The sequence below is a fragment of the Sapajus apella genome, unplaced genomic scaffold (assembly GCF_009761245.1).
Source record: "Sapajus apella isolate SASKATOON/1434 unplaced genomic scaffold, GSC_monkey_1.0 scaffold59, whole genome shotgun sequence".
In the NCBI taxonomy this organism is placed as follows: domain Eukaryota; kingdom Metazoa; phylum Chordata; class Mammalia; order Primates; family Cebidae; genus Sapajus; species Sapajus apella.
Window position 1 is genome coordinate 3,736,182 of NW_022436999.1, and position 12,170 is coordinate 3,748,351.

General features: G+C 52.3%; 1 protein-coding gene across 2 annotated transcripts in view; it reads right to left on the reverse strand.

Moving 5' to 3' along the window:
• Positions 1-2,853: 2,853 nt before the first annotated feature.
• The window catches only part of GALNT16 (polypeptide N-acetylgalactosaminyltransferase 16), a 92,026-nt gene continuing 82,709 nt past the window's right edge, over positions 2,854-12,170 (reverse strand). For both annotated transcript variants that reach the window (XM_032245809.1, XM_032245807.1), the window contains exons 14-16: positions 7,998-8,139; positions 7,177-7,302; positions 2,854-3,451 (exon numbers count right to left, since the gene is read on the reverse strand). In XM_032245809.1, the coding sequence (XP_032101700.1) occupies positions 3,314-3,451; positions 7,177-7,302; positions 7,998-8,139 (406 nt within the window). In that variant the 3' untranslated portion in view covers positions 2,854-3,313. The remainder of the gene's footprint in view (positions 3,452-7,176; positions 7,303-7,997; positions 8,140-12,170) is intronic.

Here is a 12,170-nt window from a genome sequence, read left to right on the forward strand (position 1 = left end):
CAGCACCAGAGCCCTCCAAGGCTGAGAGTGAAAATAGATGGAGAGTGGAAACGGGGCCCAGCGCGCCAGGAGGGAGGCCCGAGCAGGCGGTGGGTGGTGGGCTGTGCTCCCTGAGCGGACGGAGGGATGGATCGGGGGATGGAGACTGCAGCCAGGGTCTTTTACAGTGACTTGCCTCCTAAGCTCAGACCAAGCTGGACACTGGAGCCAAGTTGTATGCTCTGCAGCCAGCTAGGGCTTTGCTCCAGGCTCTTTCGCCCCAGGGGTCAGAAGTTCTGGGTAACTCCAAATCAGCAGCCCTACAGCAAAGTGGGGCTGAGGGCAGAAATGGCTGCGTCCAGGAGAGGCTAGTGGTGCACTGGCCTGCCGACTGCAGTTCTTATGTGTGTTGAAGCAGCGTTTATTTTTACCTGGGTAGGTTCAGCTTCTGATCACAGACATGGTGGGGGTTTTCCATTGGTTTCCATGGAAACATTAGGCAGAGCATCTGCTACCCAATCAAGCAAGGCTAGTCTGGTAAGACACTTTTCAGAATTATTTTGCTGTTTTTACCCAGGAAGTGTGTCCTGCCTGAATTTGTACCACTGCCTTCTTGCATGGTAGAACAGGGGAGAGCAGCTCCAAGGGGACAGGGCTGGCTTCCAGGGAAGGAGAGCATGGTGGCAGGGCCATACCTACTTGGAGAAGCCATTTGTTTTACATTTCTAAGCCCCAAGTAGGATCCCGTGATGAGGCCACAGGAACCTGGGCTCAGCCTGACCTGAGCTGCTTCCTGGTTTTGGTGCCAGGCCTGCCCTTGCAGTAGGATCACCTGTTGGCCCCTGCCAGAGTAGTCAGGAGTTCCTAGGGTACCACAGGGCATGGAGGCCGACGAGCAAGCTACCAGGTGCAGGAGGGGGCTAGGCCTGAGCATGCTCAGTTTCACTTTTCAGAAAGGAGGCCCTGGCTTCCCCCACGAGGTGGGGGAGGGTGGTGCTGAAGGGCTAGGGCTGGAGGCAGAAAGGAAGGCGCTGGTGCACGTGGACATGTAAGAAGTGGTTTTATTCCAGGTGTGTGTTTCATAAAGACGAAGTCCTCAAGGACAGCTAGTGGCACATGCTTTGGTCAAAAAGAGGAAAAGCAAAAACAGAATAGAGCTGAGTTGCCACAAAGGACCGGCCAATAAGTGCAGAGCCTGGCCTGACCACAGCAAAGGAGGGAGAGACCCTCTCGAAGGCCCTCTGGTCAGCAGCCCTCTTACAGTCGACAGAAGCAGCCACCGCTCCCCAGCCCCAAAGGTCCACACCCGAGTGTGGCCCAGGCCTCCTGGTCCATCCTCTGGGGAGAGGCCTTTGCCCTGGGTCCAGTTCAGTCCTAAGCTGTGGCAGGAGGCTTCCCAGATGAACAGGGGATCTGAGGCTGCACCTGGCTGTGGATGAAACATCACGACAGAGGACGGGTGAAGCATGGCCCTGGGGCGAAGGGCCCTGCGCTGGCAAGTCCAGGGGGCTGCACTTGGGCACAGGAGCGCTGCTAAGAGGACGCTGGTGAGAGGAGACGAAACTGCTGGAGAGCCCTCCAGAGCAGGTGCTGTGGACCACCGACACTTGGCTGCCGACACTTGGCCGCTGACCTCAAGGGCCTCGTGGAGGGAGCAGGCAATGGTGGTTTGAGCACACCAGGGAGGGAGACTGGGAGGTGGCAGCTTGGGCAGACAGTGGCTTCAATCCAGAGCAGAGGTTCAGGCCCTTTGGGGATCAGGGACCTCTTTAAGAAGCCATGGACTCTTTTCCCAGGAAAATGCGTTTATGCACACACATGCAATATTTTAGGGACAATTTCAGGAGATTCCTAGACCCTCTGGAATCCATGAATTCTCTATGGGTGTGTGGATCCTTGGCCTATGAAACACAGGGGGCTCCTGCAGTAGATGTATCTGCCCCAGGCTGGTCTGCTTTATAGGGAGACTCCCAGGGTCCTGGTGCCAACAATCATTTGCCCAAGGTCACACTTCCTGAGCCAGTGGGGTGAGGGAAGAAAGGCGTGGGGATAGCAGGAGCAGTTCCAAGACAAGGCCGCGGGGTAGATGTGTGAATATGCTCTCAGTGGCTGTGGAAAGGAACTGGGAGTTCTCTACACAAACAGGAACCACAGCCAGCCTCCCAGCCCAGTGTAATAGCTGATCCTTCAAAAAAATCCCTCCTGTAGTGGGGAGGGGAATAAAGGCGAGGCTGAGACTGGGTGGCTTAGCCTCTAATGACGTAGGGGCTGTTCATAGTCCAGAAAGGAGGTCCCTTCTTTCCAACCACACTGATCCATGATGCTGTATTGAAAGAGGCAAAAAGCTTTGAGAAAGCAGGAGTCAAAAATGACAAACGAGGCTGCGGCTACTCAAGGATGTGTGCAGCTACATGTCTTTTCAATGGGACCTGACGGCAGGGACAGGGCACTAGCCCTTCATTAATGCCCGAGAGAGCGGTCTCAGCCTGACACATGGCCAAAAAGAAGTGGAGTCTGTCTGATAAACTACGCTGGAGTCTTCCCCTAGAGATCCCTTTGCAGCCTCTTGCTAAGGAACATGGGCACCCGCAGGCACAGGACCGAGGTACAGCGTTGGGCTCAGGCCCTGGGACTGGTAAAGTGTGGAAGGGACTGTGTCCTGGGGAAGAGATCTTGTTCTTTTGGGGCTTTGCTGCTCTTCTATCCACATTCATTGCAAATTACCCATTCTTGCTGCCAAGACCCCATCCATCCCCCACCCAACCCAGCAGCACCCTGGGCCTGGCATCTCTGACAGGTCACTGGGCTTCTTACTTCCTTCCTGTTCTTTTCCTGCCCCTGCAGGCTGCCCCTCTCCCCTTCTTCCCTCTTTTCCCAGCCTTCAGCCTCTCTATCCACACTGCCCACTTTCTCCTCGCCCTGCCTGCCCACACCACTGGGCCTCATGACCCAACAGGCCCCCATGTGGCCTTCTGTCCTTGTTCTCCTCAAGTGACAAGGGAGAGACCACACACTATAGTCCCAGCCCCAAGAAGTGCCAAGGGAGAGGACAAAGGGCCAGGGACACCTACTCAGTCTCTACCCGGCAATAGTCTGGCACCCTGACCATCTCCTCTCCCGGGGGCAAGGCCAGGACAGCGCTGAGGGCATGGGGCGTGCCCACCTGCACCCTCCTGGAACAAGCTTTGGAGAACGTGTGTCGTGGTGGGTGTTTGCTGATGGTCCCGGCGGAAATGTGAGGGGATGGGAACGGCCCACTTTGCACTCCCCCACCCTAACCCCCTTCCGGCCCCAGAGTCTCATGCAAAAGGTACAGGAGGCCCCAGGGCTACCGTCATGTGTGTGGCAACAGCTGCCACTGCTGGGCCTGGGCGTCAGCCTGACACTTGCTGGTCACCAGCTGGGCAGGCTTCGTCTCCAGGCAGAGGCCACTGACTGAGTGCTGGATGAAAGATCCTTTTCTCCTCCATTTCTAGGAGGAACGGAGATGGGTTAAAAGAAGAAGGAGAAAACAATGGTTTTAAAAAATAATGTTGTACTTTCATTTCACGTGCATGTACGTAACCCTTGTATATAACTAGGACACACTCCCTCCTCCTTTTTTTTAGACATGATCTTGATCTTACAGTGGTGCCACCATAGCTCACTGCAGCCCCGAACTCCTGGGCTCACGCAATCCTCTTACCTCAGCCTCCTAGTAGCTAGGACTTCACGTGCACACCACCATGCCCAGCTAATTTTTCAATTTTTTGCAGTTGCCCAGGCTGGTCTAGATAAAACTTGTCACCTCAAGCAATCCACCTGTCTTGGCCTTCCAAAGCACTGGGATTACAGGCAAGAGCTACCATGCCCAGTCATGCCCCTTGTAAACCAGGCTGTGTGTTCCTACGTAAGAGGCTGCCCCCACCCTACCCCTAACACAAGCTTTAAGCCCTGCCCTTCCCAGTGGGCTCTTGCTTCTGTAGTTTGCAGAAGTTCCTGTCTAGATCAGAGGAGGCAAAGCAGAAGTACCCTGTTCTTATTTACAGTTTAGGTTGGTTGCCATGTGCAAATCTGCATTTCTAGCTTCTATTTAGTGATTGGGCCCAGTTTCTTAGGTGGCATCAGTTGCTGGGGCTGAGGATCTGCCCTCTGCCTTATATAGGGCTCTTGCTCTCCAGTTCACCATAGTTCCTCCCTGGTCCCAACTTTTCTCCTATTGGGGTTTTCCCACCAGCTCCCTGTAGGCACTTGAGTTTGTCAGTCCCAGCCTAGGTAAATCTGTTACTTCGGCAGACATGATTTCTTCTTCCTGCAGTCCTAAGCTACTGACCTGTGAGGCCACTTATCTACACCCCTAGTGGGAGCTGCCTTCTTTGTAGGGATAACATGTGGGGCCAGCGGGGTGGCGGGAGACGGGAGCTCTCACATTACAGAGTCATGTAGGGGCTCCTGGTAAATGCCTTCACCTCCTGGTGCCTCCCTGTCCCTGGGTTTGATAAGGAGGAGAAGAGCTGCTTCCATAATGTACCACATTATGGAAGTGCCTGGGTGGAGGACGGAGTGTTGCTTTATGAGAAGGGATGAGAGGCAGAGACCTGGGTTTCCAGGCTCAGGGGAGAATACTACTAGTAAGACAGGTCTATTGTGGGTTTCTCTCCTATTTGCCTCCCATGCAACCACCTCCCCTCTTCCATCTCTCATTCACCATGTCTTTGATTAGAGGCAGGAGTGCTCGTGACCATGTAGAGGGAGCCCAGAGGGCTCTGAGAGCAGTGGGTGGACAGGGGGCAGCTGGGGGGAGAAAGACTAGCCCACCCAGCCACAGGGCCAGGATTTGGGCTGTGGAGGACCGTGCACACAGGGTGGAAGGCAGGTGTGGAGCCTGGGCTTCCCGGGTTGGGAAAGGTAGGGCTGAGACCTAGCCTCTCTGGGCCCACATGGCCCTGCAGAGAGCCCAAAGGTCAAGGGCCTTTGGATCCCCCACAGCTCACAGCATCCTGTCTCTTCGTGCACTTCTAGCCCTTGACATTTACCTCATGTAGGCCAAACCTCCAGCAATGCCCAGCTGGAGAGCATATAGGCATCCTCAGCCCAGGGAGCCCTGGTGCTCAGTGCTACCTTAGCATCTAGCCTTCTGTGATACGGTGGGCCTCACTCCCTTCTTTCTCTTCCACTAAACTCCCTGGGGGTCAAGGACCATGTCCTTTCATCCTTGTGGCCAACATGATCTGTGCATTCTCTGGCACAAGGTAGGCACCCAATGGCATTTTGTTTTAAGATGAACGAATGATTGAATCACCCAATCATTAGGACGTGGTCCCTAAACTGCAGGATTCTCACTTCCTGTCAGTGCTATTAGGCCCAGTCTCCGGGCCTCTTGACTCTCCAGGTCACTGAATTCTGGGCTTGTCTGAGAAACAATATCACATCATGCACTGTCCCATCTCCACTTCTTGGTTCTTGTGGATTTCTTGTGAGGTAGCAGGGGAGGGAGCCCCTTATTTTATAAAGAGGAGACTGAGATGAAGGGAGGGGAAGGGAAGACTGAGCTGGGGCCTGCTGACTCCATCACACCTGGTCTGAGGCACAGGAGCCTCTCGGATACAGGAAACCCAGCTAGCCTTGGAAACAGGACCAGCGGGGGACCAAGAAGGAAGGCCCGGATTCCAGAAAGCGTTGGCAGTGGGATAGCTGCTCATTCTGTCCTCCTGGGAGAAGAGGGGCACAGGCACCCAGAGTGCCATTGGGAGCCTGGCAAAACTTGTAGCAGCAGAATGAACATGTCCCAGGAGTTTCCTATACACCCTGTAGGCTGGGTCAGTGCAAAAGGGGGAAATGGGTGATTCAGGCCCAGAGGGGCAATTGAGTGGAGGCTTTGCTAGGAGACAATTCCTTAGTGAGAGGGGGTGGGCGTGGGTTCAAGGATTTGCCCTCGGCATGGGTTCAAGGATTTGCCCTCAGAGAGGTGGGTGCTCTAGGCGCAGGGGACACTGCACTGGCCCCACTGCAGGGCAGGGCTGTGGGTGGGCTGCATCCCCCTTCATCTGAAAGTGCTTAAAGTGTTCCACAGGCCCAGCAAGCAGGCTAGGCACACAAAACCCTCAGACACACACACAGGTTGGACGGAGAGGATATGGCTGCTTTCCAGAACGGCACAACAAACTGCTGTTCATCCTTAAAAAAAACATGCTGACCCAGGCAAAGAAAAAGGGAGTAGGAGGAAAACCTTCGGGCCAAATCAGACAGCCAGACACCTTTCTCACTGCAGGCTGGCCAGCAGGAGGCAGAGGGAGGGCTTCTGAGGAGGGTGAGCAGGGGAAGCGCTGGAGCAGCCTCTGGGCTTTGGGTTCCATTCCCTGGGCAGTGAGGGAGCCCTCCAAGCAAGGAAGGGAGCAGCACAGAAGGATGCTGGCTGGCTCTGGAAATCCAGCTTCTGGTGCCACTGTCACTTGCTGCTGTGTACCGTGAGCAAGTGACTTCATTTCTCTGTGCATCAGTGTCTTCCTTGACCCTGACCTGTCTCCCAGGATTAGTGGTGACAGTGTGGTGACAGTGTTGGATGAATGGGAAAGGCAGTGCTCACATGAGGCTGGTCATGCCAGCTTGGACATCACTGCGTCTGGATCTCAGTTTCCCCAGTCTGCCAGCAGTCAAGAAATACTTATTGAGCACCTACTATGTGCTGGCTTAAGACTGTGGGCCTAGAAGTCAAAGTGACCTGGGTTTGAATCTCATCTCCACCCCTTCTCAGCGGTGTGATCTGACATATGTTCTTCAGATTCAGCGAGCCACAGTTGACTCACCTATAAAATGAAGCTAGTACTAGAACCCACATCGCTGGGTGGCTGGGTGGATTAGATGAGATGATCTATTTCAAACATGTAACACAGGCTGTCCGTAAAATCTAACACTTACTTGAACCATAGTGGTTGTCAGGAGCTAGGGATACAGCGTTAACAAGACAAGTGGTCCCTGCCTTCGTGGAGCTGACAGCCTGCAGGATGGCACTAAACAAATGATTACCCAAAGAAGTATTTCCTCATGGGTAAAATAACTGGCTTGATCTAGATGTAGACTTTGCTCCCCCTCTGCCCCAGATCCTTGCTCTGCAGGGATTATTCGAGTTGACTGGGGTCTGTCCCGCCAGGGTCTGCCACCCTGAGGCATGGTCCCCTGGGGCTGCTGGGTCTCTGTGCCAGAGGCGAGGAGACTCACCTGCTTGCCTTCTCTAGGGTTGCACATCTGCAGTGTGACAGGGGATCCAGGAGAGGACATCAAGGTGGAGGTGGCAGCCAGGCACTTCCCCTGCTGCTGGATGAGGTGGTCACTGAACAGCCAGGCCTGCAAGGCAGGGAGCAGAAAGGCCAAGTCAAAAGTACAGCGATGGATGGAGAGACGGGTAGGTAGGGGATGAAGCAAACACATGGCATGTTTTTGTAAGATTTCTATGAATAATTATAGGAGCTAGGGTGGGTGTATGGGTATTCACTATATAATTCTTCATATTTTTCTGTATGTTTGAATTTTTTGATAATAAAATATTGAGGTGGGGGAGCTCAGCTGGAGCTGGCCAGAGGGCAATCACGGCTGTACCCAGGGACTGTGGGAGATGGGAGAGAATTACAAGACTTGGAACCAGGGCAGCTGGGAGCTGGTCCTCACTGGGGTCTCCATGACCTGCTTTAGTTTTGATGTGGGTGCAACACTCATGTGTGCACGGGAGTCTTGGACATTGCCTTTCACATGAGCCAAGCCCAGCTGCATCTCAGGAGAGAACTGGGCACTATCTGGGCAGCACTTCTCCCTCGGAAAGGACAAAGCAAGTGGTGCACATAGGATACCCAAGTGACAGGCATATTGAAATGCGTAGGATACAAATGCGTGGGAGCAGAGTATAGGGGCCCCTGGCAAAGTGGGTTTGTGTAAGGTGTAGGCAGAGGAGCAGAATAAGCAGGGGGAAGTCCTTTAACCCACTCCGAGCAATGCCCCCAGCTCTCTCTCACTCCCATTCCTACCCGAGGTTCTAAGCAGCTAACCTGGGCAGGCTGGGGGTTCTTGGCAGACCCTCTGCAGATCCCCATTCCAAGCAGGAAGTCACCAGCTGTGTTCTGGCCCTGAGATTCTAAGCAGTTCATCCCCTGCTTAATGATGCCAGGGAGTACTTCCTTCACAGGGACCCTGAGAGAGAAGGCAGCAGTTAGGCTTGTCCTCTGCCCCATCAGGCTTACCTACACCCTCTCCCAGACAGCAGCATCCCATCAGCTCTGGGGGTGCCAAGGTCTCCGTGGGAAGGGGCCTAGGAGCAGCCTGGCCAGCAAAAGGAGGTCAGTAGGGTTGGACGAGGAGCAGGAGTGGCTTCCGGGAAGACTGGGCGTTGGTTCCAGGGGTTCTTCCAAGGGATCTGGGAGTCCCTGGGACTGCCCTGGAGGCCGGGCCTGAGACATAGAGGATGGGGGAGCCATGGGGGGAGCTCAGGCCAGAAAAACAGAGCCCTTCAGTCCAGAAGGAGGAAAGCCTCAGTAGAACATGGGGCCAAAATGTAGGCTCAATAACAACAAAACGACAGGGAAGGGGGCGCTTTGAAGAGGCAAATTAAACACAAATATGAAAATGTGTTTAATCTCAGTAATGATTAAATAACTACATATCAGTCACCAATGTGTATTTACCATGTATGTATATTTGGACACACAAACACACACACTTAATTTAATGGCAATGCCCAGTGTTGGCAACAGCTGTGAGATTGAATCTTCTCACATCTTCCTGGCAAAAGCATAAATTAATAACAGCCTCTCAGGAGGGCAATGTGGTATTATCTATCAAAGCCCTTAGAAACACACACAACCTTTGACCAACATTGCCATTTCTAGGAATCTATCCTACAGAAATCATTATAAATGTTGTAAAAGATATTCACCTCAGAGTAGTTAATTATATGCTTACACACACACACTCTCTCTCTTTCTTTCTCTCTCTCTCTTTCTCTCTCTCTCTCTCCAACACCTTATGGGTAATAAACCTGAGGAAGCTGCTGGCCCCAGCTGATGCAGGCTTGCATACCTGAGTTCAGATTATGTTCATCCTTAGATTAAGGACTCACCAGGCCTGGGAGTTATGGGGAAGCAGGAGGGGTTACAGTCTAGCTATTGCTTCTCTGCCTCCTGTTACCTCTTTTGGGGAGAGAATCTGGGCTTGGGGGTTGGGCCATTATAATATTTTTGGCATTCTTTGATGTGAACATCTGCAGGATCTAGACCAAACCAGGTCTTCCTTTCTCAGGGCTGGCTAGAAGCCGCGAAGTTCCAGAACTGATCTGCTCCCAAGAGGCTCAGAGAGCCCCTTTCAATTCCTCTCCCACGCCCCTAGCAGCAGCCTGTGCCTCTCCAGACTCCTTTGGGAGGCCATGCAGCTCTCTAGCAGAGGTGGCAAACCGCTGGCTGCCAGGCTGAATCTGGCCCCCAGACACCATCTGACCTGCATAGCGTGGTGGCTGTGGCTTTTAATTAGTTGGCAATATTGAATGATTTGAAGGTTACACAGAAACCTTCAAATCTGAATCTAGCTTCCCTTGAAAAAACTGGAAGATCAGGCCACACTGAGCTTTTCCAGCATGGCACTAATCCACCGTGGTGAGTAGCAGCTGCCCCCTCTGGGTAGGGCTTTACATCCCAGTTTGCCAAAGTCCCAACAGCTCTCTATGGTCTCATCCATACCCATTTGACTTATTTACATCACCTGCCTGACCACTGTAAGAATTTGAGTTCGCAACTCCCGCCATGTGCAAGCATCTTGGAGGGAAGGAGCTCCACACTCTCAGCCTCATCCAGGAGAAATGTGTTACATTTCCCTTCTCTATAGAGACAAGATGGGTACTGAGGCCTCTTTGACGGTTATGGGGAATATCCTGCTCAGGGGGGAGTACGGGGGGATACAGCAGGAGGGCCAGGGGTTGTTCCAGACCCTGCTACTCCCCTGTTGCTTAGGGAGTTGTGCAAGCTGATCAGCTTTCAGAGGTGAGGTGAACACTGCCCAAGGTGGCAATGCCCAGTGATGCTTACGGAAGAAACCTTGGGCTTGGGGAGCAATCTCAGAACCAGATGCAGCTCCTAAGCTGTGGTAGCAGCTCCTGGAGCAGCTTGGGATGGCAGTCATCACCACCCTTCCCCAGCTCCCCGGCAGTGCCAGGCTAAGCTGTCCTGTTTGTAGGCAGCTTTCTAAAGTCTGCATCCAATTCCTTCTCTATGGGTCTCATCTATGTACGCAGGCTGCCATTATACCCATTCCCCAAGACACCACTTTCTGTTAGAAAATTGACAGGATATACTGGTTTTGTTAGAAGAAGAATGCTTACTGCCATTTGCTTGGAATTACTGTCATGAACGTGCGATGTCTACGAAGTGACTGGCACCCTCACAAACATAGTGTGCTTGTGCAATGCACAGCCTGAACAACTGTTCCTGACAGTCCTAATGCAAGTAATAAATTAGCAGTTGTTGAGGCCAGCTGCAGAGCTCTGACCTCGAGAAGGGGCAGAGCTGTGCCAGGCCTAGGAGAGCAAAAGCTTCTTCTTTCAGCCTCCTCAGTCTCCCCACTGACTGTTTCCGAGTGTGGGCAACTATTTAGGGACCCCCTGTTTGGAGGGAAGTTGGTATCATTCAGACCTATGGGTGCCCTTTCTAATCAACAAATTGATCCACTCCTGGCCCCTTATCCTGGGAACTGGGGGTGAGTAATCCAGATAGGAATGAGATCTGGGGTTTCCATCTGAGCCACAAAATATTATTTTAACTTTCACACAGTGGAAGAAGAAACAGAAGATGGCTTCTGCTCCTCATCAGCATGGCTGGTTCATCCACTTTCCTGCCTTGTGATGGAACCAGGTTTCTAGTAGTTATGAGACACTTCTTCCCCTGGGTCCTTGAGGTGCCATCAGACCCTGTGGCAGGGCACTGGGGTTGGAAAGGAGGGGCATTCCCAGACCTCCCCACCTCTTCCCACAGGCTGCCCAGCTCCTGCCCTAGGCCTGGAACTCGCGGGCTTCACCCAAATGTTGTATGAACATTGACAGAGTGTAAAGAAGTGACTGGTCTTTTTTCTTCAGGGTCTCAGAAATGATGCATCTGAATGAACACTGTCCCCTAGAAGTGACCACTTCGGGAAGTTGCATTTTCATAAATTAATATTCTTCCCATCACAGCTAGTGTCCAGGTAGCCAGGGTTATCTAGGCCATTGACTTTTTTCCAGTGACACTGCCGTTGCTCACATTGTTCTAGAATTTCTCGGAAATTGCTCCCGGAGTCAGTTTAATCTCCTTCCTGTAGAGTCATGCTGTATTTGGGACCTGGGATTATATTATCTGGGTTAATCATCTAGCTTATTCACCACACTTGGCTACAACTTAATGGTGGCTGTTGGCCAAAAATCAAACCTGTTCTCAAAGGACAAAGATTTGCCTCATTCAAGGATATGCAAGCTCTGAGGGGTGGAGTGTTCTGGAAAGCCACAGCAGCATTCTTGAGAGAAAGCCGGCAGCCGTGGGAAACCTGTTCCCCAAGGCGACAGCTATAGAGGGAGCATGCGGCTTTCAGACACGATTGACGATTGACGATTGACGCATACTGACTGTGTGATTTATTCAGTTACAAATATTTACTGAGTGCCCATTGGACAGGCACTGTTCCAGGAGCTGGAGATAAAGCAGTGAGCAAATAGATCAAAGCCTCTACCCTCATGCAACTTACAGGCAAGTTCAGGGAGATACAACACAATTAATTGGCCAGATAATGCCAAATGATAATAACGGCTACAAGGAGCATGGAGGAGACGAGGCTGGGGGAGGAGGTGGAGCTGGAAACTCAGAGTGTTCAGGGGACAGTCTCTCGGGAAGGGGACATTTGAGTCCAGACCTGAGGAAGGTGAGGAAATGAACCACGTGGATGTAACCGAGACGCTGAAAAGGTCATCATAGCTTATTGGCCATAGTCTGTTGAGAACGCACACATCCTCCTAGGTAACTACAGCCCGAGTGCATACATCATTTACATTTTGTTTTCTCATCTGCCAGAGCAAACATTTCCCGTGTTTTCTTCACAGCTTCTATGATTATAATATCAATGGGTGCATAATATTTGTTTAGATCGACATATGGTGATTCACTGAAGCCAGCCCACCCATTGTTGATTCTTTCTTTTTCTTTTCTTTTCTT